We start from the raw sequence: 27,814 nt of genomic DNA, 5'->3' as shown, positions 1-27,814 counted from the left end.
CCAGATTTTATCCCAATGTCTTGTTGAGTGATTTGTGGTCGAAATGGCGTAGGAGATCGCAACAGCCAGAGGAAACTTAGGTTCCTAATGTGAAGCTCAGCTTGGCTCCCATCGTAATGCACCTTTGCACAGTCCATGTTCATCCACTGTCATAAACATCCCTGATCCCCTCAGAGACAAAGCTGTGGGCAAATAGAGGCAGCAGATTCCAGTGTGCTACAAACACTACCCATAAATAGCTGCATACCCCAGAGCAGGAGATAAATGAGGGTAAAAAAGTATTGTTCTGTAAATGCATCTGAACAGCTGAAGAGAAGGAGGCCAGCGCTGTTGTTTCAGACACCCCACTCTCAAGCCTTTAAAAAGTCCGAACCAGAGATGACGGGCTGGCTAAGTCGCCTGCATCTCTTGGGACTGGGATTCTTGTCCCTGGAATAGTTCAGAATGAGCGCACTTTTAATCCCCATCCCTTGTTCCCTGCCATCTCCCTCCACAGACGCCCAACCCCTCCTCCTCTCCTGTGCCACACACAAAAACAGACATCTTCCTGCAAGCCTCAGTTCAGGATGAAACACTTAGAGGTCAGACCCCTCGCCATCAAACCTCTGACCCTGTGCCCAGAGGCCTTACAGTACTGTCCTCAGTTTGGGTTTCAGTTGTGGACAAGCCCATGTCTTCACCTCATATTTACTAAGGTCCATCACTCTCCCTGGGCTCTGTCCTCTGACACTGTCGCTTTGTGTTACAGAATACCACCTCGTAAATCAGACCCATGGTAAGATAAAGAGGGGAAGCCTGTCAGCAGCTAATTGCCACCCAAGTACAGCTCTCACCTCTCGTCTGACGCGTCAAGTCTCATAAAAGTTCCTCGTTAAATTCCTTGTCTAACCAGAATTACTAAGACAAGGAGTCCACAACAAGGGCAAACGCTGTCATTTATGTAGGCTCATCTTTAATAAAGCAATAAAGGTCTATATTAGGAAAAATGAAGCTGCCGGCACTTTGGCTCATGTTGGAGCCTGTATGAGCCCTTCTGTCTGCACGCCAGCAGGGGTAACAGCTGAAAATACCTGCAGCCCTGTCAGCTGCACTGGGAGTCCTCAGAGGTAAAACAAAACCTTTCTCCACTCTCATTATCTCAGTGGTGAAGAGACAGAGCCACGATCCTTGTGTGCATGATGTGACCCTACAGGATTGTGGCCCGGTGGCCAGCAACACATTGTTTGGAAGTGAGATGGTAGTGTGGCTAATTTTGACAAGGAATGCTCAGAGGGAATCATTACAAATGGAGGGATATCAGAAGCTAAGTAGAAATAGGAGAATAGGGCTGTTCAAAACTTTGCATTGGCAGTGGATAAAGAAAGAATGAGGGCTGCAGTATTCATAGCCTAGCTGGAAACAGCTGGCAGTGAGGAACAACGGAGCAAAAGTTTCTAAGGCTAAAGATGCTGAAGGAAAACTTCAAGTCTCAGAGTTTTGGCTGTGTTGTGTGAAAGGATTCTAAAGGCAAACCAGGCTGCTTTTGTCCTCATATATTCAGCCATTTTGAGAGAAAGTGGGGCAGTTGTCACAGATACTTGGAGACATGCCTCAAGATTTTTATGGCAACAAGTAAAAATAAACAGGTACAGCTGAGGAGAGAGATTTATACCCTTCAACTAAAGAAATACCAGGTTAAATGGTACAGGATGAAAATGAAGTGTATCTGTGTATTTGTGTTTGACGTGGTGGCCCTCCTGTTCTCGTTCTCTTTCTCATGTTCTCAAGTGCTTAAAGAAAAAGAAACATTGGAGAGGGCTGGTACTGGAGCTTCCAGGGAAATCAACAAAAAAATAGAGACAAGCGTAGGCACACAAGGCATCCCTGAGGAATTCAGACTATCATCAACAGTGTACTTCATGAAGTGCTGTGGGAAACCTGACAGCCCCGAACATATGCTGTCAACAGGGGTCACTCCAAATATGAATCACTAATCCTTAAACCTACGTTTGAGCCCTGTACAACTGATCAGCATGGCAAAAACACTTTGGTTATCATCATCTGAAGCTGGATTTATACTTGGCCAGTGGACCAACATAGATATCATCACAGCTCAGGTGGTACTGGTAAAATAATAATTAGGTCTATGGGATTTAATTACCACTAAGCCTCATTGGTGTACCAGCTTCTAACTGACCACAACATAAACTGAGCACAAGAAATTTTGACAACAAGATGGCGTTTCAATTCATTAAGTTAACAAATAGACACTGACAGAAACTGAACCAGCGTAGGTTTTGATTTTGTTGTTGTTGTGCTGGATTTACATCACTAAACACATGGATCACACATAATCAGGTCGTATTGTGCTTTTATTATATCTTCCACAGTACCTGTTACGAGTCTCTGATCAGATTTACGTGAAAATTAGAGACAATGGGAAGTGATGAGCCAGGTGAACAAAAAGTTAGCACTGGAGATTTCTTTGTTAGAAGTGTCTTACTGAGAAGAAGAGGATTACTTAGGCTTTCTTCAATTTACTTCAAATTCAAGCTGACAATTCAGTTGAGTTCTTGCAATGTGCAGTTACACATTTGAGGTGTGTAGGGTGTAAAGCTATGCCCTAACTCTTTAACTGCAAACCCACCTGTTTTAATGTAGTTTTGAAATAATCTAAACTAATCTGACTAATAAAAGACCAGACCGCTCCAGATGTGTCATGACTAGTCTGAAGCTCCCATGAGTTCTAGATAGCCTCTCATGGCTCTGTGCTCCACTAACCCACTAATAACAGAAGAGGTTACATTTTTAACCCTGTCATTGCATGCCAAGGATTGTACTGATGCTTTGATCTCATATTGAAGCACTGAGTCCTGTTACAGGTTTTGGATGTCACTACCCCCCACCATAAATTTCATAAGTCTAGACAAGGCAGAGGGCAAACAAATGGTGTGTCATGGGGGCCTCTATCATAATCAGTTAAGACTACATGGTGTCTAAGCATGAGGAGCCAGTCGTCCAACACATGATGATATGGCTTAGTGGTGATTTGAAATCAATAAAATGGGTCAATGTGCATGTGCAAATGGAAAGAACTTTTCAGGTGATTGTGTCATGCTGATTGGATGAAAGATATACTGCAAGAGATCGCGTCAGGCTTGACAGTGATGCCTTTTGTTTTTCTTTCTTTAGATGAGACGCCAAATGGCCAGCCAGAAGGTGAGTGGACAGCGATAGTCATCTAATCTCCCCCTGTCAGCTAACAGTGAAGCCGATTATAGCTGCACAATGTACAGACATACAATCATCATCATCAAAATTCTGCTTAAAAACAAGGGTAGTTGCACAAGTGAAAGGACAATAAAGTGAGGGAACGGAAGACCAACTTGTGCACTTTGGGAAGAGAAAACTTCGGCAAAAGTGTACACGGTGAAGTGTATAAGCACAGGGCAAAACTGAGCACGTCTACACGTATAACATGATGGTAACAGCTCTGAACTCGGCGTGAACGTGCAAACACAGCCACACAGGAGTGTAAATGTGGAGCCAATAGTCGGCAGTATGGATGTGCTGCTGTGCTCCAGAGTGATCTGCGCAACGACCAAGCTGTCAGCATCTCTTACATTCCTCTCACCAGCCAGCTGATCCCTCTCTGTTGATTCAGCTGACGCCCCAGCCGCCCCATGTGAGCAAGGTGCTGGCATGCAATTGGCGTTTTGCCGGCGCTTGGGTTTGACCTTGGAGTTGCAGCATCTTGTGGCTCCACCATGTACGAGGGGAGAGCTCAGCTTTTCAGGATCTCACTACAAATGTTCCCAGGGAAAGGGCAAATATTCTGAAAAATGAAATCAATTACTCATTACATATTTCTCACTGAAAAAGTACCTTATTACTCACTCAGCATCAAAACTAATGAGTGAAATAACTTACATCACCCACGTCTATCAGCTCTTAAACAAGTACAGAGTCTCTACACAAACACTGCACACATTCTGTATTTAGCACGTGTAGAAAAACAAAGAATGGAAGGTCTTTACCGACCATTAACCTCTTTCTTATTGTTTGCCCCAGTGAGTACACACATAAATCAACCTACATCCTGAATTTAGGTTTACTTGAGGCTAATGTTAGCAAGCCAGCTCAAAGGACACAACAGGTAAATAAGACATCAGAATTAGACAATAAGCTGTCTTTCTCTCTTTCCACCAAACACAGAGAGGTTAGACTGATTTTAGCCCTCATTCAAAGTCCTATTGACACAGCGAACAAGCCCACCCTGCAATGTCGAAGTGACAGAGCGTTACTGGGATAAGTAACCGTGATATAACCCCGTACACTACATATTATTGAAAAGCAGTAATCATAATAATGCATTACTGCTCATCAGTGGTAATATAAGTGTAGTGATAACTTGCATCTCATGATCCAGTAAAGCCATTCTCAGTAATCTTTCAGCCTTTTCACTTACTTCACTTACTTAGGTTATATAATGAAAGCAGAACACTGCCTGACGATGCATGAACCTTCCAGCGAGTTTTGCGGTGGTGTTATGACAGGGAAATTCTACACTGCCTACGCAACAGGCATCTACAGCAAAACCATCACAGCACCGTGATGGAAGTTTCAAAGTATGAGTCAGCATTAGGCCATGGAACTACTTTAACCCATGTTTATTAATGTGCATTTCAACTGTGAACCTCAAAGGCATTTGCATAATCCTAATATTGACATATTAACTGCACATCTTGTACATTTATAAACAGGACATTAGTCTTAGAATTATTTTTCCCTGTGTATGTGTGTGGTGTGTCATATGTGAGAAGGGGAAAAACATGATTTATTGTGATAAAGTGTGAATGCTTACATGGAGACAAATGAGTGGGTGTAGATACGTGAGCTGGTACACCTTTTTGTGCTTTTATATGTTTGTGTGTGATTTTTGGTGTGTATGATTGGGTGTGAGACTGAGAGAGGCGCTGCTGATGCTGAAGCTTTGTGCTCACAAAAAGCAGCTGTTCCATCCACCACTGTATTTGTCACATGCTCAGAAAGTGTTGCTCCAGACAGTAACGATGCCCTGCCCCTACCTGAGATTTCCCTGGAGGTTTCTCCACCCCCAGGTGGGTAACCCTGACGCCCCCTTCACTTGCCCCAGAATGTTTTGTTCTCCTGCACATCACACTCACATCACGTGTTCATTTGGTGTGTGCCATCACAAGTTTTTTCCACTTAATTCTCTGAGAGGCAATTTTCCTGTGTAGGTATGATTGCTCAACAGCGAGTATGTTCACACAAAAAGTTAATTAGATTAGCTGTAAGACCGCCACCCCCACTTATTGTGCACCCATCCACATGCCTGCACTGCTCTACCTGCATGTGCTTCAACACTTGGTGCTGTCACTTGTATTTGTGTAACTGTATGACATATCGAGTCATCATACAGGAGGTAGTCAGTAAATCACTGCCTCCTTGATCGCTTCACTGTATAGATATGCAATGACCAGATAGATGATCCATTGGTGCACATGACATGACATGATGGTATACCCCAATGTAATTTAGTAATAGGTATATATTGGCCACAATTTATTGATTTAGTTTCATTTGAATTACTCGTTTAGGTTGTTTTTTTGTGTCACTAGCAGCGTTGTACCACTTTGGTTTAGATTGAAATATCTCAACAACTACTGGATAGATTCATGACTCATGGTGGCAAGAGGACGAATCCTACTGATTTTCGTGATCATCAGATTTTTCCCGTAGCACCAATATGAGGCTGACATTAGTGGGAATTATGTGCAAACATTTACGTTCTCCTCAAGATTAATTGCAATAATTTTGGCGAACCCCTGAGTTTTCATCTAAACTCACCATCAGGCCAAAATCTTAATTTGTCCAGTGCTTTGTGACCAAATACCTGCAAAACTAATGACAATAAGATGGTGGACATGTTAAACCTTATACCTGCTAAACCTCACTGTGTTAGCAGAGCATGTTAGCTTGTAGGCGTTAGCAAGGAACCACTGTGTCTAAGCCTCACACGAGCCGCTACCATGGTTGTAGATTCTTAATCATAGTAACCTCTGTTATTCAAATGTCACCAATTAGGATTGTGGCTATCTGGTCATTAGCTATTTATACCCATCTTGTCTGGGCAAGCATTGTCTTGTAAGGCTGCTGGTGGTTGTGCTCGATGCTTGCTGCTCCAGCCTGGCGCTTTGTCTGCTGTACAGAGGCGGTAGCAGAGGGGAAAGAGCCAGTAGAGACTGATGTGAGGAAACCAGAGCCCACAGAGCCTGAGCCATTACAGGCTGTGGTGGCTCAGGAGCCAAGCCCCACCGAGAATGGCTCAAACCAACCACAGCATGATGGGGTTGGGGTAAAAGAGCAAGCAGAGTCCAATAACTCTGCTGTAAAGGAAGAGGGCCTTTGCTCTTCCCCACCACCTGGTAAGTATGCCTCTTAAACTTGAATCAGTCCCAAATGCATGTTCACCCCTCTACTGTAGCTTTTCCACTTAAAATGCTACTGAAACATGGCTCAGCAGCACAGCAAAGTGCCCTTTTTTTATATTACATGATCTACAACCCAGATTTAGATTTACTATGAAGGCTAATAGATTACCTTTACTTCCCTGTTAAGAATGCTATAGACCTCACTCTTACTAGTTGGAGCCATACACTGATTAATCATTTGCTTTTAAAATAGTACTCTAATTCTTACATGGCGTTCATTGCATGCAGACTTCAAAATGAATCTTGCACATGAACACTTCATGGTGCAGTAATACTTAGTGCAGTGTCTGCATTTTCAGACATCTGAAGACATAAAAACTAATAATAATGGACTAATAAAGAAGGACTAATAGATGAAGTACTGATTAAATCCTGAAATGGCAAACTGAAAGTGATGCAGTTTGTTTGCAAGGTGAGTCATCAAACTCAAGTCTTTATTCTATAAAACCTGAAAAGGTTTGTAAACACACAAATACTTAAACATAGTTTCCCAGTTTCATTATATCAGTTTTGTTTATGTGATATCTTCAGCTGAGTTGTAATTAATAGATCTGCGTTGTGTAGAAGCAGAGAGAAGATGCAGCTCACGTGAAAAAGCTGATTGAAGTTACACAAGCTTTCGCTTGCCTTGGTCATGAGCATTTTTTTTTGCAAATATGAGTTGCAGCTGTTGCTTAAAGGTTCATGATACACCTGTGTGTGTACGCTCGCCGGTGCTACAGAGCTTGCGCTTTTCTTGGGCAGCTTCAAAAGCTTGCAGCAACTGGCACGATGTCTTCATGACCCCAAACCCGAGACATACAGCGGTTAGGATCCTATAGGCCCAAATCATCGGTTGACTTTTTTTTCATTCTTCCTGTCGAAAAGCTGCATGTCATGTTCCATCCAAAGTCTTGTCTCGCATGTGATCACTGGCCTTGTTGGCCTGCCAGTCTTGTGTCTTATTGGCCTGCCAGTGATGGATTTGGAGCTTTTTGATAGGTGGGTCTATTTGTCAATGACACCTTTATTGCAGATGATGATGCTGCTGCAGCCACTACCCAATCCCCAACACCTCAAGCAGGTTGGTACCCATCACAACCCTTATCACATTCTAGTTTATTCCTCTTCATCCTTTAAGGACAGTTTCCATGAAGCCTTCACGTTAAGTCAGGCTCCAATCACCTCAGTGCTCTGAAAATATTGAGAAGAGCATTAAAGAACTCTTGAGTCACCGATATGTTTATAAGGCCGGTAAGTTTTTAGTTGGTCCTTTATTTTGTGGAACTATATAGGGATCAAAGAATAGCAAAATAAAATGTTTAATATATCCAACAATTTTGTTTTCTGGTATGTAATGTGGATTTCAGCTTCACACGTTCACTGTTTTAGTCTTTATTGAACCAAAGGCTCAAAACTGCTCCACAGTTGAAATTATATTTTTCATACAGATTTCCATGTCAAATCTGTAAATATTCTGATGTATGTCTGTGCACTGACATACATGTAGTAAATGTGTGATTTTTACATGCAACATTCCTACAATCACATCAACCTTTATTTACTCTTCTGGTATAAAGGTATGGATGTGGAAAATGTGCATAATTCTCATGTATATATTATACATACAAAATAAATACATGGTTGCATAATGTGTACATGCATATTTATACACGTGCACATTATTGTTCTGTCTATGGTTTAAAATCGATCTACTAAAAGGGAATGCTGCTGAATTTCAATTTTTCAATTTGTTCTTTCTTTGTCTTATGACAGTTTGAGCTTAATGAACATTAAACGATTGTATGAGTTACATTATAATTGAAATTTTAAAAAATAAAATAAAATTGGATACAATTTTACAGTACATCACTAAATTGAGCTCTGTTGTGATCATGCTGACAAACTTTTCTGGGCATTGGTACTTCCTTTTATGTTGATACGTGCATGTTTCTTTACTCATTTATTTATTTGGGATATTCACTTACTTGTCATCTTTATCAATATCAATATCAATTCCATCTCTGTGCATCCAAAACCAGTTAGCTTTTTGACATATTTAGCCTAGATAAAAATAAAGTATGTCTTTATCACATGTTTTATCCTGATAGCTACTGTCAGATTTGTTGAAGTGCAAATTTCACTTTTAGGAGATCTGTCCGTCTACTCGTTGGTCAAAATATATTTCCAGTGTGTCAGCTAACAAGTTAAAGCACGATATCTCATCTCTACGAGCTGGATACACAGAATTGGTTATTAGCCCTGCATCCATTTTCACTACGGTGAAGTTTTTACATTGTTGTAAGCGGTTTTAAACACTTCATTTTCGTTTTACAAGACAAAAGGTTTTATGGAAGAGAGATATGCTGTTGGTAAATATACATTACATTAGCATCCAAAAGAAAAAGACAAAGCAGCTGTTCAATGGAGGCGGCAGTGGCAAGTCAAAACCACACTCAAGTGGACACAATATACATAAAACAAACAATCTAAAGTAGTTGAGTTTGTCCTAATTAATTTCAATGATAACTGTGCTTTTTTTCACAGAAGATGCCAATTCACTCAAGAAACTCTCAATTGAGCTGCCTAGTAAGATCCCTCTGTTAAATCCACCACCATTTTAGCACCAAACCAGTAGCCCACTCCACATCACAATCACCCACTGTCTGAATGTAGGAGACATGTTGGAGACGTTTCTACATATTTTTGTGTGTTTGGAAGTTAGAATTTCAGTAGAAGAAAGCCAAGATGTTCAAAATGTCCTCCCTAACATATTACCACATTACCACCTATTGATACTAATTAATTGTCTTTTAGACTGTACACATAAATTGCAATTTATGTGAATACATTTGGGATTCTGATCATAACTTTCACATCTACATTTTGCACATTCAATCAGAAATTATTAATCTATGTTCAGATTTTAGTTATTATAGAGCATGGCACTTTTTAACAGACCTTTGATTCAGAATTCCTCAGGTCAGTGCTTGCAAAACTGTAATCGCTTGTTGGGTTTGTCTTTTAGCGTGTGTGCTTGCTTCAGTGGACTTTACAGTACTATTTCTTACAATATGCTGTAAATTTCTCTCTGTCTTTGTTTAGATGATAGCGTCCCTGTGCCAGCCATGGGGAGAAAAGACTCAGGTAATGAAGTGGTAGTCAAAACAAGATACTATTAATTTTGTTCATTTTTTTCATACAGTCCAAGAGGGATTTAGACTGATATCATGAAAATCAGGACATGGATCAACCAGTTTCCTGTTTCCCATCATAGCAGGTCAAATGGAGCCTTGTTAGCAGTTTAGCATAATCCAGGTTCATTCAAGACTATATGCAACCAGATTTTCCTGACATGTCAAAGCCCTGATTCCTTCTGCCCCCCTCGACACATGTAGGACATGATGGGTGATGGAGCTCTGGAAAAAGAATATTTTTCATTTGCATCAAGATAAAGGATTTTAAAAATAGCAGGCAGCATTTGATTAACAGTTCTGTCAAAAATGAACTTGCATAAAATGCGAAGACAGGCTCTGACAACATCATCAACTTCAACAACTTTATGTTGTGAGTGTGATTCATCCACGTTCAGACCTCCCATTGCAAAGATGACTGGAGCGTCAGGAAAATGAAGAATTTGCTTTAAATTTAGCTTAAATGTGTCCTGTTATGGGAATTGGACACCCTCTCTGTGTTTCATTTTGTCTGTTTCATGCTTTCCATGTTGCAAAGAGCTTAAATGCCGCTGCTGTATGAGGTGTGATGGCTGAAAGTGAGAAAACCCGTCTGTCTGTCTGTCTGTGTGCCTGTGTAACTCTCCTCTGGTAAGACTAAATCTGTCACAACAGAAGTGAAAGGTGGGTGTAAACTGAATTGTTGTATTTGTCCTTGCACAATTACAATGGAGAGCACCGTGTCACTTGTGTGTTTCTCCTAACTGACCAGTGTGGTCTCTGGGAGAGGGCCAGGCCCCAGAGGAGCTGGACAAGCCCATTGACACCCCACCACTGTCCACCCTGCTGATAGAGAAACCTGAAAGTGCCACTATCCCTGTGGGTGAGTGAACAAACACAGAGGACAACAAAGAGGAGTTAAAGAAGAGTTGAAGGTGGTAAAACATAGGACATTCTAAGTAGTGATAGGGTTTGTATGATGATGGTGCATTGATTCTTAAAGAAACAGCTTGACACTTTGGGAAATATGTTTATATGCTGTCATTCTGAGAGTTAGATGAGAAGATTGGTACCACTCTCATATCTGCACTGTAGACTAAATATGTAGCTGGATGTGCTAGCAGGTTAATTTTGTTGCCTCTGGACGAAGCCAAGATAGCTGTTTTGCCCATTTACAGTCTTTATATTGAGCTAAGCTCAGCAGCTACTGACTCAGAAGGGAGGGTCAGATCGATCTTCTAATCTAACCCTCTGCAATATAAAGCCTATATAATGCTCATTGCCTAAAATGTTGAACTATTTTTTCCGGGGTGGCAATAGAGAATAAAGAGGTATTTTAAGCGTATTGCGTGCAGAAATTTAGGTTTTAATCACTCAGCTTTAAGTGTAACGTTGACGGTTTATTGATTTGACATTTGGACTGTAGGATTATATTGTATTTGCTGTGTCTGAAGGTGGGGACATCAACTTTGTTGCCAAAGTGGAGGCCAAAGATCTCCTCCGCAAACCCACTATCAAATGGTTTAAAGGAAAATGGATGGATCTGGCCAGCAAGACAGGAAAGCACCTACAGCTGAAAGAAACCTTTGACCGATTCACCAAGGTACTGTTACACAAAGGCACCCACCCATCCCAGCCCCCACAGTATGTGAGCACCACCTCACAGTAACACACTTACGGTGCTGTTTTACCAATTGTCATGTACCACTTTCTGGCAGATCCACACGTTTGAGATGCACATCATCAAGGCCAAAGATAACTATTCTGGAAACTACAGGTGTGAAGTCACCTACAAGGACAAGTTTGACAGCTGTTCCTTTGACTTGGAAGTTAAAGGTTTGTTAAAGCATCAAATAGGGCAGTATATTCATTCTCATATGTCCGCGAAATACAGACTAGTATATGTGTTGTTACTGTCTTACAGAAGCTGAACAGGGCTCACAGAATATTGATATTCGATCAGCTTTCAAAAGAAGGTAACAAAAGAAGTGTGAGACATGTTGATATTGTGCAGGAGTCAGCAGTATATATTCAGTATACAACAGTTCACTATTTCCTTCTTTTCTCTTCAACTGAACAAGCCAAGGTATTTATTTCAGAGAATAGAATCTCTGACAAATGATTAAAAGTAATAAATGCTCCTGAAGAAAAGCGCAATGAACATTTCACCTTCAAGTAGTCTTGTATGACATATAAGTGTGACAAGATGGTTGCAATGATGTCATTAACCTTTCTCAAAGGTAAATTACAAATCAACCAGCCGACTCGATGTGTAATTAAAGGCCAACTCTTGCATTTGAAATCTCCCTCCAAACAATGTGTCTGGAAAGCAATGCAAAGCATCCCAGTTTCAGTAATGCTGCTTCAACATTGCAGAAACTCTGTGGCAATCACGCCCGGGACGGCTCTTGAAGTGCTTTACACAAAACACCTTGTTTCAAGCTTTTATCTGGAAAAGACAAAAAAAAGGGTTTTTGTGTAAGCACCAATCGTGTGTTAGCTTGGAGCTAATGGATCGATTGACGTCAGGGCCTTTGCTTTGTGTTGCTCTTTTAGCATTGTTTTCTAGTGCCTGGAAATGTTTCAACTCTGCATAAATCTTTATTAATCTCTCCTTGTTAACAACAGCAGTGAAGGACAAGAAGATGCAGGGGAGCTTGACTTTAGTGGTCTCCTTAAACATAGGTGAGAATCACATCCCGACCTTGAGTGGATTTTGTCCTTTTTTGGATGTGCTTCTTTTTTTCCTTTCTTTTAAATCTGATTTGTATCATGCTACTGTATGAGTGGCAAATACATATTATTATGCAATACCAGGGGTTTTCAAAGTCTGATACTGTGATCCCCCACCCCCACCCCCACCCCCCATCTACTCTAATGCCAAAAGAAATTGATAGTGCAACATGCAAATAGTGAATATTGATGGAGTTTGTGGCTCCAGTTATTAGTTACTTGTGTATTACTTAAACATACGTTTTGGAACTACAGTTCTCATGGTGCTTCTGAGACATTAATAGGATGTATAATGTTGCCATGGAGACAATTAGGTAGCTGTGGGCAAACGTTTTACGATGATTTTAGACCATTAAAAGTACACCTAATTAGCTATTAGCTATTAGTTCTTGTTTGCAATTGATGCTGAAAAAAACTTTGCAGAGTTATAAGGAGTGTGTTTAATGGATGATTTCTAAGTGGATTTATGGACTTTATTCGTGAGTTAATATAGAGCTAATGATATCCTCAGAAAGTGTACATCCCACTGAATCTACAAATATCTGATATATAAATATCTATCTATGTACTCAGATTTAACTCAGTTATGTTTCTCATAAGGAGCACGAAATTTGACATAACCTGCAGCAAACTGGTGCTAAGCATTTAAAAGCACTTTTCACTACATGCAGTATCTTTGCCTCATGTCCACATCTCCCCCTCCACATCTCCCGCGCCTCACAGTTTGAAAACCTCTGTGTTATGCCAAAGCTAGTGGTGGCAAAATAAACACCATGATGCATATTTCAGATGATACAGTGCAGCGTTTAAGTGTGAGCACAAATAGTCCTGGGCAGTGACGCTGTTCACTGCATTTATTTGGGCTTGTCTCTTCTTCTCCCCTACATATTCAGAAATCAAAGGTTAGTAGAGAGAAACCAATAGGTTTTTAAACGATTAGACCTTACTGCGGGTGAGTACTGTAATCCTGTAGAGTCCCCAGCATGACAAGTAGCTCTAGGAATTGGACGAGCAAGAGTGTTGGCCTACTGTAGTACGGTAACACTTCATTTGAAGGCAGCATTCCTAACTGCTCTGTCAGCAATCATTAATGATGGAAATGGGCCTTGCATCATAAACACTCAGCTGGCTGCTCTTCACCAAACCGTGAAGTCAAACGCTACTTTTATGAGGCAGAGTGCACCATTTTGGATCATTAATGATGTGCGAGTGGGCCATGGAGAAATGATGCTGTAAAATAGTGTTATCACTACATTGTCGTTTTATTTCAATTTAGAAATATAAGGCAAATTCCACCATGATTATTTCAACTTTGCTCATAATTGCCTGAAAATAAACAGATGAGATATAGACACGTATAATGGAATAATATTTTACGCTATTCACCTCCAACCTTTCGGACATTTGGGAAAATGTCTATGAAAGAAACTGCTGACTGGATGTTCTTTATATAAACTAATGGATACACTCATGTCCAGGGCGCCGTGTTTATTAACTTGGATCTCACAAATCTAACATCTCCTAGAGACACTTTCATCATCTAACTGTGTCGGGGCATTTCTGAAGTGATCACTCAAACCAACAACAAACAAAGGGATGGGCCAGTTCATGAAAGCAATATGACAAATGTTAAATTAAAAGTATTTGTTGCAGGTTCACCCTAAATCCCTGCATGCTGCATATTATCATGCTGTTACACAAAATGCTTAGCATTACAATGTGTCGAATGACATAGCATTTTTCCCACACTTTAAAGACCTGACCCAAATGGTCTCCTTAAATCAATGTTTCCCCTTCATCGCTCAATGCATGCTAGAAACCTTAAAGATCCATTTTCACAAAAACAAGAACAAGAGGTCACAAGCTGATCAATGGACAATAAGAAATAAAACTCTGGTTTTAAAAGATTATGTGACCTGTGACAGGGGGTCATAAGAGGATTTTTAATTTGAATTTAATTTGAATTTGAAGAGGTCAAAAAAAAAAAAATACAGTTAGGAGCCACTGGTACAGAGGACAGATTGGTCTTTGATGTTTCCTGCAGATTTCTTCTGCTTCGCTTTTTTAGTAACTTCCTTGCATTTCCTCCCTCCGACCATTATTAGCTGGATTCCTGATTTTTTTGCCACACTTCTATCCTGAACACTTCCAATTACATCCTGATGAAACACGTGACAGATAACGTGCACAATAACCCTCCAGCACTTCTAAGCAAATTAGAAAACACATCTGTGTTTTGTGTTAATATTGCTTCTGCTCCTTTACAGTTAACGTTTGACTCCACAGCTGATGTCAGCACACACATAGACAGCTCACCATGCCCATCCCTTTGTGTGACATGTCCTGAGGAACACTCTGCAGGGAAATGGGATATGCAAACCAAAAATATCAGGGCACGAAGCCAGGAAAACATTAACCTAGTAAAATAACAGTGATTATAAACCTTAAGAGTGGTCTCTTAAACCTACAAATATCCCAAAAAGCCCCGTATTCTAAGGATTACTGAGTCATTCCTCAGGACACGTTGCAAACACCAGCATATGACTCCTTACCCTTACATCGTTCACTCGTATTCGGCACCACTAGGGAGCCGAAACAGCAGGATGACACTCCAGAGGTTGATGTGTGGGAGATCCTGAAGAACGCTCGACCAGATCAGTACGAGAAGATCGCTTTCATGTATGGCATCACAGATCTGAGGGGCCTGCTGCGGAGGATGAAGAAGATTCCAAAAGAGGAGAAGAAAAGTGAAGGTAAATCAGTGTTTAAAAAATCATTTTGCAATAGAGCAATATTCAACAGGTCCTCATGTTTGGACAAAACGGAATCTTGGCATTCATCTTGTATTTTTAAGCTTTTGCAAAGAAACTGGAACCAGCATATCAGGTGGATAAAGGTGGAAAAATCCGCTTGGTGGTCGATCTGGCCGACCCAACAGTTGAGCTGAAGTGGTACAAGAACGGTCAGGAAATCAGACCCACTCCCAAGTACGTGACAATATTTTCTCCGCAGTCTACCTAGTGTGTCGTCTCCCCTTCAACACAACACAAATGAATGTTTCATTTGAATGAATGCTTTTCACTTGAATGAATGTTTCATTTGTGGCATTGCTCATCTTCTACTGGTTTTCTGGTAACATGCATTTTGTCACCACTCAAAAGCACAATGGTTCACATATCATATGCAGACACATGTTTTACACTGAGCTCTAATACATACCCTATGCCACATAGGCCTACATTTTTACAAACACTTCCATAACCTTATGTTACCTCCACAGTTTTACACTACGGCCTTCCTCATGTGCAGCCAGTCCAGCCCACTCTACTGTGAACCATTGCCAGCAAACAAATAACATTCTCTCGACTCTAATGTGGCTCTAATCACAGTCTCACACACACACACAAATATTAGGAACATTATTATTCACAAGACTACATAAAAAGCCCCAGAGCTACATTTGGGTGTAAATGCGATGTATGATGTCAAATGTTGTCTTTAATTGCCATTAACTACTGTATATGTCCTCCTCTATACAGGAAAAAGGTGGTACCTCCTTCACAGGTTTTTAACCATGTCTGGCTTTGGAACAAGTTTAATATGTGCTAAATAACACCGCAAATGTTGATAAAGATCATGTACTTTAACAAGCAATAATCACTGAAATTTTACCAACAAAAAATATATTATTATGGAGGAGTCGTGATTTTTTCTTTTTCAAATCTACTGTGGCTGAAATTATATGAGTAATGGTTTTACATGTATTGCAAGTAGTGCAGTGGCCATTTATGAATCAAATGTTAAGACTTGGGTGTAACTATACTAAACAGAGTGAGTGAGAGCAACAGAAGAATGTTTAAGAAAAATGATATATATCCCTATAAAAAGGAACATATTTTTAAAGTATTTAAAACTTTAAAGCGTCTATAACTAATATTTTTATACTGACAATGAATCTAATTACTATGTAATGTGATCCACAACAAAATTATTTCCCAACTCTGCAGTTGCCTGCAAGTCTATGGAGCTTGCAGCGTACTGTTTTGGTTTTACGCCCCGCAACTTTTAAGATGATACATCAGTGTTCACAGCTTTTTTCACGGCCTCCTGGTAGCCCAAAAATCATTTAATGCAGGTTTAAGCTCAAACTGTGTCTCATAATAAGGTCAATAGCATGACCTGTATTCTACAGTATTTATGTTATTGTATTACCAAATAGAGTGACAAAGAGTAGAATACTAGAATAGATATTAAGATTACAGATTGTAGTAGACTAGATAACCACTCAGCCCAACCTTTAGTACAAAACGTAGCTGAAACTTCTGTTCCAAGCCATGGGAAGTTAAAGCCATTTGGGAGGTTATTGCTGTTTTCTGGTTTTGGTCTCCTGTGACATTTTCTCCAGAACTCCCTGTTCAGAAGACTTCACTCTAAAACACTCGTTCTCTCTTTTGATACTATTGCCGACTACATATACCCCTCCAGGCATGATGTCTCTCTGTCTTTGTCTGTCTGTCATGTCATGGTGATCCTTTCTCTCTACCATAATCACTTCCTGTACACTCCTTGTGCTCCGGCTCCATTCTGGCTCCACTGCTGACCTTAAGTCAAAGGAAGTAAGTCCAGCCGGTTGTCCCCTCGTCATGTCTTTGTTTTGGTGTGATCCCATCCCTCTGTCTAAGCCTGACTCTTTGGGTATTTGAAGTGCACTTGATGCATGTTGGGCACAATAATGATGTTGATATTTTGTATTTTTTGTCAACACTGCTGTACATGATTGAGGGTGATTTTAAGAATAATTTTCAGGGTTAACTTAGTCTTTTTTTCCCACTTAATATCATTCGTATCATAGGACTATTGATATATTGACTCTTACACAGTGTAGGTGACCAGTGATGTGATTAATGGACTTCCTGTTTAGGTACATCTTTGAGCATAAGGGCACACAAAGGATTATGGTCATCAACAACTGCACCATGAACGATGACGCAGCTTACTCTGTAGCCGCAGGAGAAGATAAATGCACCACAGAGCTGTTTGTCAAAGGTATCTCCATTGACTGTTCACCTTTATTTCACTTATAAAGAACTGTATATGACTAGATATGTGGCAGATTTGTTTAGTGTGCCTTGCTATTAGTCTTTGAACAGTTTTTCCCTCTTCTTTTGGCTTATAGAGCTGCCAATTAAGATAGTCAAAGGTATTGAGCCTGTGAAGACCACAGTGAATGAGAGGATTGAGCTGGAGTGCGAGGTGTCAGAGGAAGGTGCTCAAGTCAAATGGTAAGTTGGTTATTGGTAAAGCTTTATTTTATTTTGTAAGTTTAGAATAATTTTCTTGGAGGTTTCCCAGAAAGAAGTTTGTAATTTGGTTTCAATAATAAGTCAAATTGATGCATTGTTTAATTTGTAAACCTCCTGTTAATGTCAGTGCACTGCAGATGAGGTCAACTGCACACAGACGTAATGTAGCATTTGTCTATTTGTTTGTACAAGCAAACAAATAATTTAACAAATATGAGAAAAGTTTCCAATAATAAATGAATAATAAAATTATTTTTTATTAATTAAATAAAATTAAGGAAATCACTCTGCAAATCAACAACTACCAACTCAAGAAACTCTGACAAATGTCTCACGAATATGTTTCTCTTTTCCCTGTGCTGCAGTTAGTGCCAAATCAAATTATTTCCAGTGAATCTTGAATGAAATTATTGGGAAATAATGAACCCTTTATTCATCCATGGTATGTGTCTGTGTGTGTTTCAAATGTGTGCTCCTCCTTCAGGATGAAGAATGGTGTTGAGGTACCAACAGGAGTGCGGTCCAGGTACCGAGTTAAGTGTGAAGGAACAAAACACTACCTGGTGATTGATGATGCCTCCAGAGAGGACACTGGAACTTACTCCATCATGGCTACTGGTGGCACATCTGAGGCTCACGTGCAGGTTGACTGTATGTAAACTCCCAACCTTTCTCATAATCTCTGTTTGTTTTATGCTTTTCAAAGGAATCAGCATCAATAATGTACTCTATTCTATTTGCACTTTTTTTTCATACATTTAATTAGTGAAACCATTGAAGGTGTACCAGGACCTGCAGGATATGACAGTGATGTTGGGTCAACCCATCAAGCTACACTGTGAGATTTACCCAGGCAACGTCCCAGGTCGTTGGTACAGAAATGGACAGCTGATCCAGCCCAGTGACCGCATCAGCATCCTACACAGAAATAAGTATGTCATCTCCATTAATCTCTGTTCGATCAAACCTAATTTCATGCAAATGCTAATCAATAACATTTTTGTTTTCCAGGAACCATCGTCTTGAAATTGAGACCAGCTCCCTTCATGATGCAGGAGATTACACTTTTGTACCTGAGGGATATTCACAGAGCCTCTCTGCCAAAATTCACATCATTGGTACGCAATCAATGCCGCAGTGGATTGAAGAATTTTATATCTTGACTGTGATGCTAATTATTTAATTCTCTGCAGACCCACCAAGGGTGCACTTGGACAGCTTGAACTTCCCAGACAACACGGTCACAATTGTGGCAGGAAACAAACTTCGCTTGGAGATCCCCATCAGTGGAGAACCAGCGCCCAGGGTGGTGTGGATGAAGGGAGAACGGGTAAGCCTCAGTCTTTTAGTCTAAAACTGTTTACAGGGATAAGGCTGGCTTGAAGACCTACTTAGACTGCCTCTATGTAGTTAGATAAGTTAGCTCTAGTCACAAATATGCACTTTCATATTTCTAAGTAAAGGCTAAATAATTTCCCAAAACAGCTGGGCACTGTAGTTTTATCAAACATTACTCAAACAGGAGCAAACAGTGCATTTGTTTGGGACTATTTTCAGCTGCGGAGTAAAACACATTTGGTGCTCTAATTAGTAACAATAGAGCTCTATGGCCCAAAGGAATCATATATATATTCGGCTTTTGATACACAAAAGTTGTTTGTAGGATAAATTCATTACAGGGTTTGATTTTTTTATTGGATTTGGTGGCAATAAGAAAATTATAGAATATTCCCAGCCTTATGCTTCGAATGTTATCTTGTTGCATGTAATTTTTTTTTCTTGTTTGTCTTAGGTGATCCTTGAGTCAGGCCATCGTGTCCATGCTGAAACATACGGTGATCAGACCAGCCTGACAATTGAAATCACAGAGCGAGAGGACTCAGGCAACTACAAGATAGTCCTGCAGAATGAGGCTGGTGAAGCCACAGCCTGTGTCAAAATCAAAGTTGTAGGTAAGTGATTACAAAACACTCAAATCAAAATATTATGTGGAGAATTGCAAATTTGTTTCTTGAATGTGTACAACATGGTGTCTGCAGACATCCCCGACCCCCCAGAGGCTCCCTTGGTCCCAGTGGTGGGCGGTGATTGGTGCTCAATGACGTGGGAACCGCCAAAATATGATGGAGGTTCACCAGTATTAGGTAAACATTACATCTTACTTATTACCACAGCTTAAATGTATGTGTGGATGTTAAACGCCAAGCTTTGTGACCGTCCTCTAAAGGCTACTTCATTGAGAGAAAGAAGAAACAGAGCTCCAGGTGGATGAGACTGAACTTTGACCTGATCAAAGAAACCTCATTTGAACCCAAGAAGATGATTGAAGGAGTGCCATATGAAGTGCGGGTTTTTGCAGTCAATGCCATTGGTATGTCCAAGCCCAGTGATCCATCGAAAGCCTTTATTCCCCTCGGTGAGTAGCCCAAATGGCTCCATGAATATCCACCTACCACTCTAAACATTGGCTTTTGTGCTGATATTGTCAGTAAAGGTTTATCTAACAAACATTTCATAATAATGTAGGTAATTTTAAACAGTAGGTCTGAGATAGTGAATGTGTGATCTGCCCTTGGTACCCCAGCGACACAGCTGTTCCTGCCCATACCCCACCATCCCAAGTATTCTGACTGTGACCTCCACTGGACACGCCGGAGCTTTAGAGGATATTAAATATGTCTTTATAATGGCTGCCAAATCATCTGCGGATTAGAGGTTTAGGAGATCAGGTCTGTCAGAGGGTTCAATAGGAGTTAAATGTGATTCCGAATACAAGAATAGACGGCAAGAGGGGGGACTAATGAGATCTAACATAGAGATTGATAACATACCAGCCACAGAGAAAGAGGCGCCTTGCTCACGAGTCCGTGACTTGTCAAAATGGATGTTTTCCGATCTCATTCACACCCATTGTTGGGAAACAAATGGTGAAAATCTTTATCTTCACTCAGCTGTGACCAGTGAGCCCACCATGCTGGTCGTGGACGATGTCACCGACAACACAGTGACCATAAAGTGGCGTCCTCCTGAAACCATCGGAGCTGCCGGTCTGGACGGATACTTAGTGGAGTACTGCATAGAAGGAAGTGAGCCAACCATAAGTCCTCTAGAAGCCCTTACATTACAGACTGTGTGATTGTGAAAGAAATTGACAGTTGTGAGAAAAACGTGGTGAAATCTTTGGTCATCAGTCTGAACTATTGGTCCTATGTGACACTGAGAGAAACGTCCAGAGCTTTTGCACCCAAACATAGCCCTTGTTGAAATTGCAACAGTTTCAGAAATGTAAGAAATCTAATGTGCGAGTGAGCGATCTAGTTTGTACAACATGTGGTCCATCCATGTCTGAAGGAAAAAGTATTCATATTTATATCTGTTCTAAACTGCTACATTTGAAGGCAAGGTGAGAAAAATGGAGCAGAATAAGACATCCTGAAGTATCCCTGGCGTCTTCAGGACTGAATTCTCACAAAGTGACTACGGCTACAGTCCGACCAACTACTGACACAGTACACAATGCAACACTGAGTGTCCATGGGTAGATATACACATACATGTAAATACCAAACTGCGTGTACATATCATGGGTGCAGTGGTGTATGTTGATTGTAAACACTTTTATTAAATTAAACTAGACAAACAGAGCAAGATGACGCAAGTTGATGGCGTGTCTCTACTTATATATTTTTAAAATGTACACAGTACCACCACAATTCACCAGGCACTGATTGCACAATCTGGCCACAGAATTTATATCATACAGTCTGACACAGATTGTGACCGAGATTTCCTTAGACACATCTCCTATAAACCCGTAAGGGGACCCTTACGTTGTCTGTGCAGGTTTTGTCAGACTTTGAAGCAGAAGTAGACATGAAACAGATTTAATTTTAACAGAAGAAAGTACAGTGATGGCTGTTAAACTCTTTTGCTCTATAGCTGATAATTGGGTAGTATCCAACACGGAGCTGACAGAGAAGACCAAGTACACCATCACTGGGCTGACTCCAGGGGATAAAATCTTAGTTCGAGTCAAAGCCATCAATGCTGCCGGAGCCAGCTCCCCACGGACACTTCAGCACTCTATCCTGGTCAAAGAGGTTATTGGTGAGCTTTGGAAACTGTTATTGATATTATTTTTACTGTATTTTCTTTCTATTTTACTGCAATTAATTTCTTTGAACTGCTTTTGTATGATAGCTCCACAAAAAAATTCAAATGCGAACTATTGTGCTGAAATGTGGCTTAGAAATTGATGTTTTGGAGGAAATTGTTGAAACAAACATTGATATTGACTAAAAAAACTATACATAGAATCATTCCTCCATCTTTATGGTCAAACTCCTTTTCAGAACCACCCAAGATCCGCATCCCCCGACACTTGAAGCAGACATACACTCGCAAAGTTGGTGAAGCAGTCAACCTTGTGGTGCCGTTCTTGGTAAAGCCATCTACCGATCGATCAATAATTGTTGCATCTCTGAGCAGAATAATAAACCCTGTGTGATGTCCGCAGGGCAAACCCAGGCCGAAGGTCACCTGGATGAAAGAGGGCAAGGCCATAGAACCTTCACACGTCAGCATCCGCAACACAGACTGCGACAGCATCATCTTCATCCGTAAAGCAGAACGCAGCCACTCTGGAAAGTATGAGATGACTGTGCAGGTTGAAAACCATATGGACACAGCCATTATTGACATACAAATCGTAGGTAAGTGAATGGATCCTGCTGTTACAGGGTAACTACGCATTCTAAGAGTCTCAAATGTAACTTGGTGCACCCTGTAGAAACCCTGTCATAGGTTATAAAAGTAAGACCAAACTGCTCATGCTCTTTTCTCTGATTGGCAGACCTCCCTGGGCCTCCTCTGTCTGTGACAATTGAAGATGTTTGGGGAGGAAATGTGGCTCTCGTCTGGACTCCTCCAAAAGACAGCGGCAACGCCCCAATAACAGGCTATACCATTCAAAAAGCAGACAAGAAGACCATGGTAGAAGCTCAGTTTTACAACGTATGCTAAACTGTAAATTATGTGTATTTGATATTTACATTGACATGCTTCGATGTGCTTTATAGGAATGGTACACATGCATTGAGCACTACCATCGCACCTGCATCACCATCACAGAGCTGGTGGTTGGGAATGAGTACTTTTTCCGGATCTTTGCGGAGAACATGTGCGGCCTAAGTGAAACTGCCACTCAAACAAAAAAAAGCGCCCTCATCGTCAAAGAAGGTAACAGTGACTGTCGGGTGAATGTTCATGTGGAGGGGTGAGCTGCGTTCTTGCTTGTTAAAATCGTTACTAATAATTTCTGATGGGGGGAAAATGCTTCCAAAGTCAAATCTCTGGAACATAAAAATATTGATTTCTTGTGTCTTAACTGGCAATAAAGTGCTTGTTTAATTTGCTGATTATTTTTTACAGCTGTAAACTAAAAAGGTACTGTCAGTGATGTTTTCCACCCAAAGGGGAAAACATGGGTCAGGCTACAACTGACAGGCTCTTAAACAGTGGTGTTGTCAACTAAGCCGATGATAAACAAAAAACATTGTCTTTCCCTCATCACTTAGGGAATTTCCCACATGATACCGCTCAGCACCAGTATCATGCACAACCCCATTCCTTTACCCTTACCCCAACAGGCATGCAGATGAAAACGCAAGAATACAGTGACCATGACTTCAAAGAGGCACCAAAGTTCACTCAGCCGCTGATCAACACTTTTGCCATCGCCGGATACAATACTACACTCAACTGTAGCGTCCGAGCCAACCCAAGGGTAGGTGGGAGAGCCACAGGTAAAAGTGGTGTATGTGTAGGCATTGTGCTCAGGTAAATATACAAGTTGATCATGCTGTATTAAAGCACTGATTCAACAATTTAAAGACACTATTATATCAACTCTTTTCCTCAACTGTGTTTCACCATTACTATGGTGAGTATAATGTTATCATAACCGATAGAAGTGATGACCAAAACTATGAAATTACATCATCTTCATGCTGTTGATGTTCCTGTTGTCTGCAGGCCAAAGTGATCTGGATGAAGAATAAGATAGTCATTATCGATGACCCGCGCTACCGCATGTTTAGCAACCAGGGAGTATGTACTCTGGAAATCAGGAAGCCCAGCCCTTACGATGGCGGCCTGTACACCTGCAAGGCCATCAACGACCTGGGAGAGGCCCAGGTGGACTGCAAGCTGGAGGTCAAAGGTCAGTGTGGACCAGGAGGCGAGCTCTGTTTGCCTCCCTCGGTACCTATTTCTACCTGAATCTGGTTTTCCAAAGCCTTTCTAGCTTGATTTCTTAACCAGCATCCGTGCTGAACATTTTAAGCATCTCCTTTCTTTTAAGGATCTTTGCTTCTTTATGTAAAAAAGAAAAATATGTGTAGCATTTTTAATCACAATCATCACGTGACTTTGGGAAACCAACTCCGATGGGGTACCATAGAGTACCAAAGGGCTGACCACATAGGCGATGGACATGTAAGTATCTGGATTAGGTTGCACCAGCTATTTGTAATTTAATTATTAACTTTGTATGTTAAGTTTGTCTTCTGCAAAACTCTTTGTAACTATTGGCTACTTTCTGGTGATATCAGGTTGCACCATTAAAACTAAAGTGAATGTGTTAATGGTATGTGTTAATTGGTAGGAAGGAAACATCTGTAGTGCTGTCCAATTAAAAGCAATCAACTATGAAAACAGAACGTCAGTGTAGTATAATGATCTGACTGAAAATAACAGCATTAGGAAGCCAAACAACATATTAAACATACCTGCAACTTTACCTACAGTTAGTAGCATTCATTTCGATGAGTGCGCTAGTGGGAAATATCCAATTAGGTTAACTGAGCTAATGTCATTTGGTCATTTAGGCTAACGTTATTAGCATAACGTTTTGAAATTTGAGGTATATTGTGTTTTTTAGTGAAATTCAATTTAAAAGTAGTTTTGACCATATTCCATATTATCTTTTTGATTCTTTACTCTAAACTCTTGATGGATAATAGGTGAAGTGAGCTAAAGTTAGCTCAAAGTTACAATTGGCAGTTACTGAGTTTATTAATGACAAATCCTCACATAAGAAGTTTGTGTGGTGCAGCCTCTTTAAATTAAATAATGTGCAACAATCTCCACTTGTTAAAACCTGAACTTATGAACAGCTGGTGCAACCGGCTCGTGGACACCATTTTCAAAATAAATGCAAATAATGACATAATAATAATCCATTCATTTGTGTGCAGTGCACATAATATCTGGTGACACACTTTTCCATCACCACCATATTTTATTTTAGGTTTCTATCCAGTCCAGTCCATCCAGTCATCTTGTTCATCATCACAACACACCACCTCAGCACACAGTCTGTCCCCGGTCACACCTCAGTAGACATAACATATAGAGCAGTGATGTTTTTTTGTTGTCTTACACTGTTCTCCACAGATTCCAGCGTCCTTTATGCCACACAGTTAACTCCTCATATAAAAGAGTTCAGTAATAACTCAACAGTATTCCCTGGTGCACACATATAACTCCATGTAAACATTTTGTTAACCCCTCTTCTCTTCTCTCTCCCCCAGTCCAAACTCAAGAATTGTGAATGTATGTTCTCATAAAAGGTAAGCTTTCATATGGTTTTGGCATATGAAGCTTATTTCATTCATTATGCATCTTTCAGCCAGCTTGTAACCTCGCTTTTCTCAGTCGGTGGGACTGTAGCAGGACCCAGAACATGTGAAATCGGGCATTAATGAAACAAGGTTGGCATGACAAGTTTTTACCAAATTGCTGCCCACTTCTGCCCAGCTGGCTGAACTTAACAACCTGTTTTAAATATTGCCATAGCTGTTGATATGAAATGGTGTGATTTCAAAGACTACCTCTCATGTATTTTGTGCCACAGATAAGGTGAGTGAAAAACTTTTTGCAATGTTGCTAACCTTTACAACTGTGGATACTTGGACTGAGTTTTAAGCTATGACATCCACGCAGCCTTTTTCTGCCGGTAAAAAAAATCAAACATACTAACACTGGCTATTTTCCATGTTTGGAACTGAGTGATGAGGTGCACAATAGGAGACACGATAGTTCCTGTTGTATCCCTTTGCTTACGGTGGTGGAAAGTAACCAAGTACATTTACTGAAGCATTGTAATTAAAGGTATATTCCAGCATTTTGGGAAGTAGGCTTGTTTGCTTACATGCATAGACTTAGATGAGCTGCAACTGGTTGCAACTTACTGATAAAACATATCTAAAAGTAAATCAAAACAAATATTCTCTCAAATAAATAAAAAGTATAGTAAGATGATTATTCAATAAGGTGCAGCATTTTGAAAATTAATAGTACCTTAACTGTACTGTAGTCATGGACAACCATAGCTTGTGCTTATCAATAAATGGCTGATGTGATACAAGTGGCTAGCAGACATGCGGACAAGAGGAAACTTTGCAACAATGCTCGAGGTTGGTCGCATATTTGCTGCTTTAAAACCACCTAGAGAATCGTTTTAGCTCGGTCTGAATACTTCTTCCACCACTGTGAGCATATTGTGGATGACTAAAGACGGTGACATTTTTAAGATGTTGGACCATTGCAGTGTAATTTTAGTGAACTCAACTATGCTTCTAGTTCTGCGAGCCTGAGCAGATGCAGATTTGCAAGAAGTGAGAGTGGATTGTGTATACGAGCAACTCTGACCACCTTTCGTCTGCCCTCTCACTCCTTCTCCATTCAGTGTAGTGACCTCTCTATCCTCTCTTCTTTGCTCTGTTTCTGCTCGACTAGCCTCGTCCTCTTTTGCTTTCCTCCTCTTCCTCCTCCTCCTTCCTGTTTTTCACTCTCTACATCTGCTTCAGTCCCTCCCAACAATATTACAAGAGATTTTCCTTTTGTCCCTCAGGAGGCTTCACCTTCTATGAACTGATGCAACGCGGAGTGCCCCTACATCTGATTGACAAGTACATGAACGAGGCGAAGATTGTCGAGCAAGAGAAGTAAAATCGGACTGAGTGCAATGAGACACTTTAGCTTTGCAGACGTCTGCCGCCACTAGTGATCCTCTTCTCTCACCTACTGAGGTCAGCGGCCTGAGGGTGGACGGAGGGATGGCAAGACAGGCGGAGGAGTGTGGGGGAGGGGGTACTGGTCTGTGGTGTGGCATGCTGTGTGCAGGTTTGGAGCTAGTTACCATAGGGAAAAAAAGCCACTTCTATGTCACTCTCTTGTGTTTGAAAGACTGTCAGCTTGAATGCATGTCGCCAGTGTTTTGGTTCAAGCTTTACATGTAGTGTGTAAAAACTATATACAATATATAGCACAGGGACACACGCCTACAGTATTTACATGTTGATTATTAGGGAGTGTCTGTTAAAGGTGATAATTTATTTCTGGGGTCTGATAGAAGGGAAAAGGCAATGTATAAACAGAGGTTTGGTGTTTGTATGGCGAGTCAGAACTTCTATGTGGCAGGAAAAATGAAAATAGAACAGAGTCATGTTGGATAAATGAATGTGTAGACCCTTCTAAGATAATCAATATTTGTTCATTTCACTTTTTTCTGTGAGGGTTATTTACGTCTAATAAGTGAGAAAATGTAGAGGTTTACACACAGTCCGTATTCTGCATGACACATTATTCTTTTTGGAGTCATATTGGACTTGAGGCTTGATTGATTCTCAGTCATGTGCGCATGCCTTTACCTTTGTAATTATGACCCATGGATTACAATAAAGTAATGTGAAAAACTGTAGGCCTACTGTTTTTTTGTTGTTTTGTTTCATATTGATCTCTCATAATACAATGGCTACCTGTTTGAAACAACTGAAGCTTATACAGAGACTCATTCTTGGGGAGAATTAACTGAAAGATTAATTAAAAGATGAACCAAAGCATGGTATTCTGATAGGAGTATATCTTAAATTCGTAATTTTTGCTGTCATACACCGACATATAATTTACATAGAATTTTGTGCAAACTGATTCCCAAATATATCTTATAATTTAAAGAAATATGCACTACACCCTGCCATGGTCTAAACCACTACACAGTACTGGACTGACACTGTGTCTTCTTACCCAGTTTCACCAGGTGTTGGCTGAGGGGGAAAAAAGTCAGGAA

General features: G+C 40.5%; 1 protein-coding gene across 1 annotated transcript; it reads left to right on the top strand.

Moving 5' to 3' along the window:
* The first annotated feature begins 264 nt into the window (after positions 1-264).
* mybpc1 (myosin binding protein C1) lies at positions 265-27,407 on the top strand. Its single transcript, XM_070854231.1, has 32 exons — positions 265-270; positions 497-581; positions 749-775; positions 3,172-3,198; positions 6,213-6,428; positions 9,021-9,062; positions 9,579-9,620; positions 10,419-10,529; positions 11,101-11,249; positions 11,365-11,482; positions 11,571-11,622; positions 14,966-15,132; positions 15,234-15,366; positions 16,987-16,995; positions 17,301-17,425; positions 17,556-17,661; positions 18,167-18,333; positions 18,449-18,614; positions 18,694-18,800; positions 18,876-19,012; positions 19,475-19,634; positions 19,722-19,826; positions 19,910-20,098; positions 20,634-20,768; positions 21,622-21,789; positions 22,035-22,123; positions 22,199-22,394; positions 22,535-22,674; positions 22,761-22,920; positions 23,331-23,467; positions 23,716-23,902; positions 26,597-27,407. Exons 1-32 carry the CDS (start codon positions 265-267, stop codon positions 26,692-26,694), a joined length of 3,756 nt encoding a protein of 1,251 aa, XP_070710332.1. The 3' UTR covers positions 26,695-27,407.
* Positions 27,408-27,814: the final 407 nt, after the last annotated feature.

The sequence above is a fragment of the Pempheris klunzingeri genome, chromosome 22 (assembly GCF_042242105.1).
Source record: "Pempheris klunzingeri isolate RE-2024b chromosome 22, fPemKlu1.hap1, whole genome shotgun sequence".
Classification (NCBI taxonomy): domain Eukaryota; kingdom Metazoa; phylum Chordata; class Actinopteri; order Acropomatiformes; family Pempheridae; genus Pempheris; species Pempheris klunzingeri.
This window is presented reverse-complemented; position numbering and strand designations above follow the sequence as displayed.

Excerpts from the sequence above, each read along its gene's own strand:
- mybpc1 (XM_070854231.1), top strand. Across the intron at positions 776-3,171 it reads CCTCGTAAATCAGACCCATG|ATGAGACGCCAAATGGCCAG; the intron begins GTAAGATAAAGA and ends TTCTTTCTTTAG. Across the intron at positions 20,769-21,621 it reads GGAGTACTGCATAGAAGGAA|CTGATAATTGGGTAGTATCC; the intron begins GTGAGCCAACCA and ends TTTGCTCTATAG.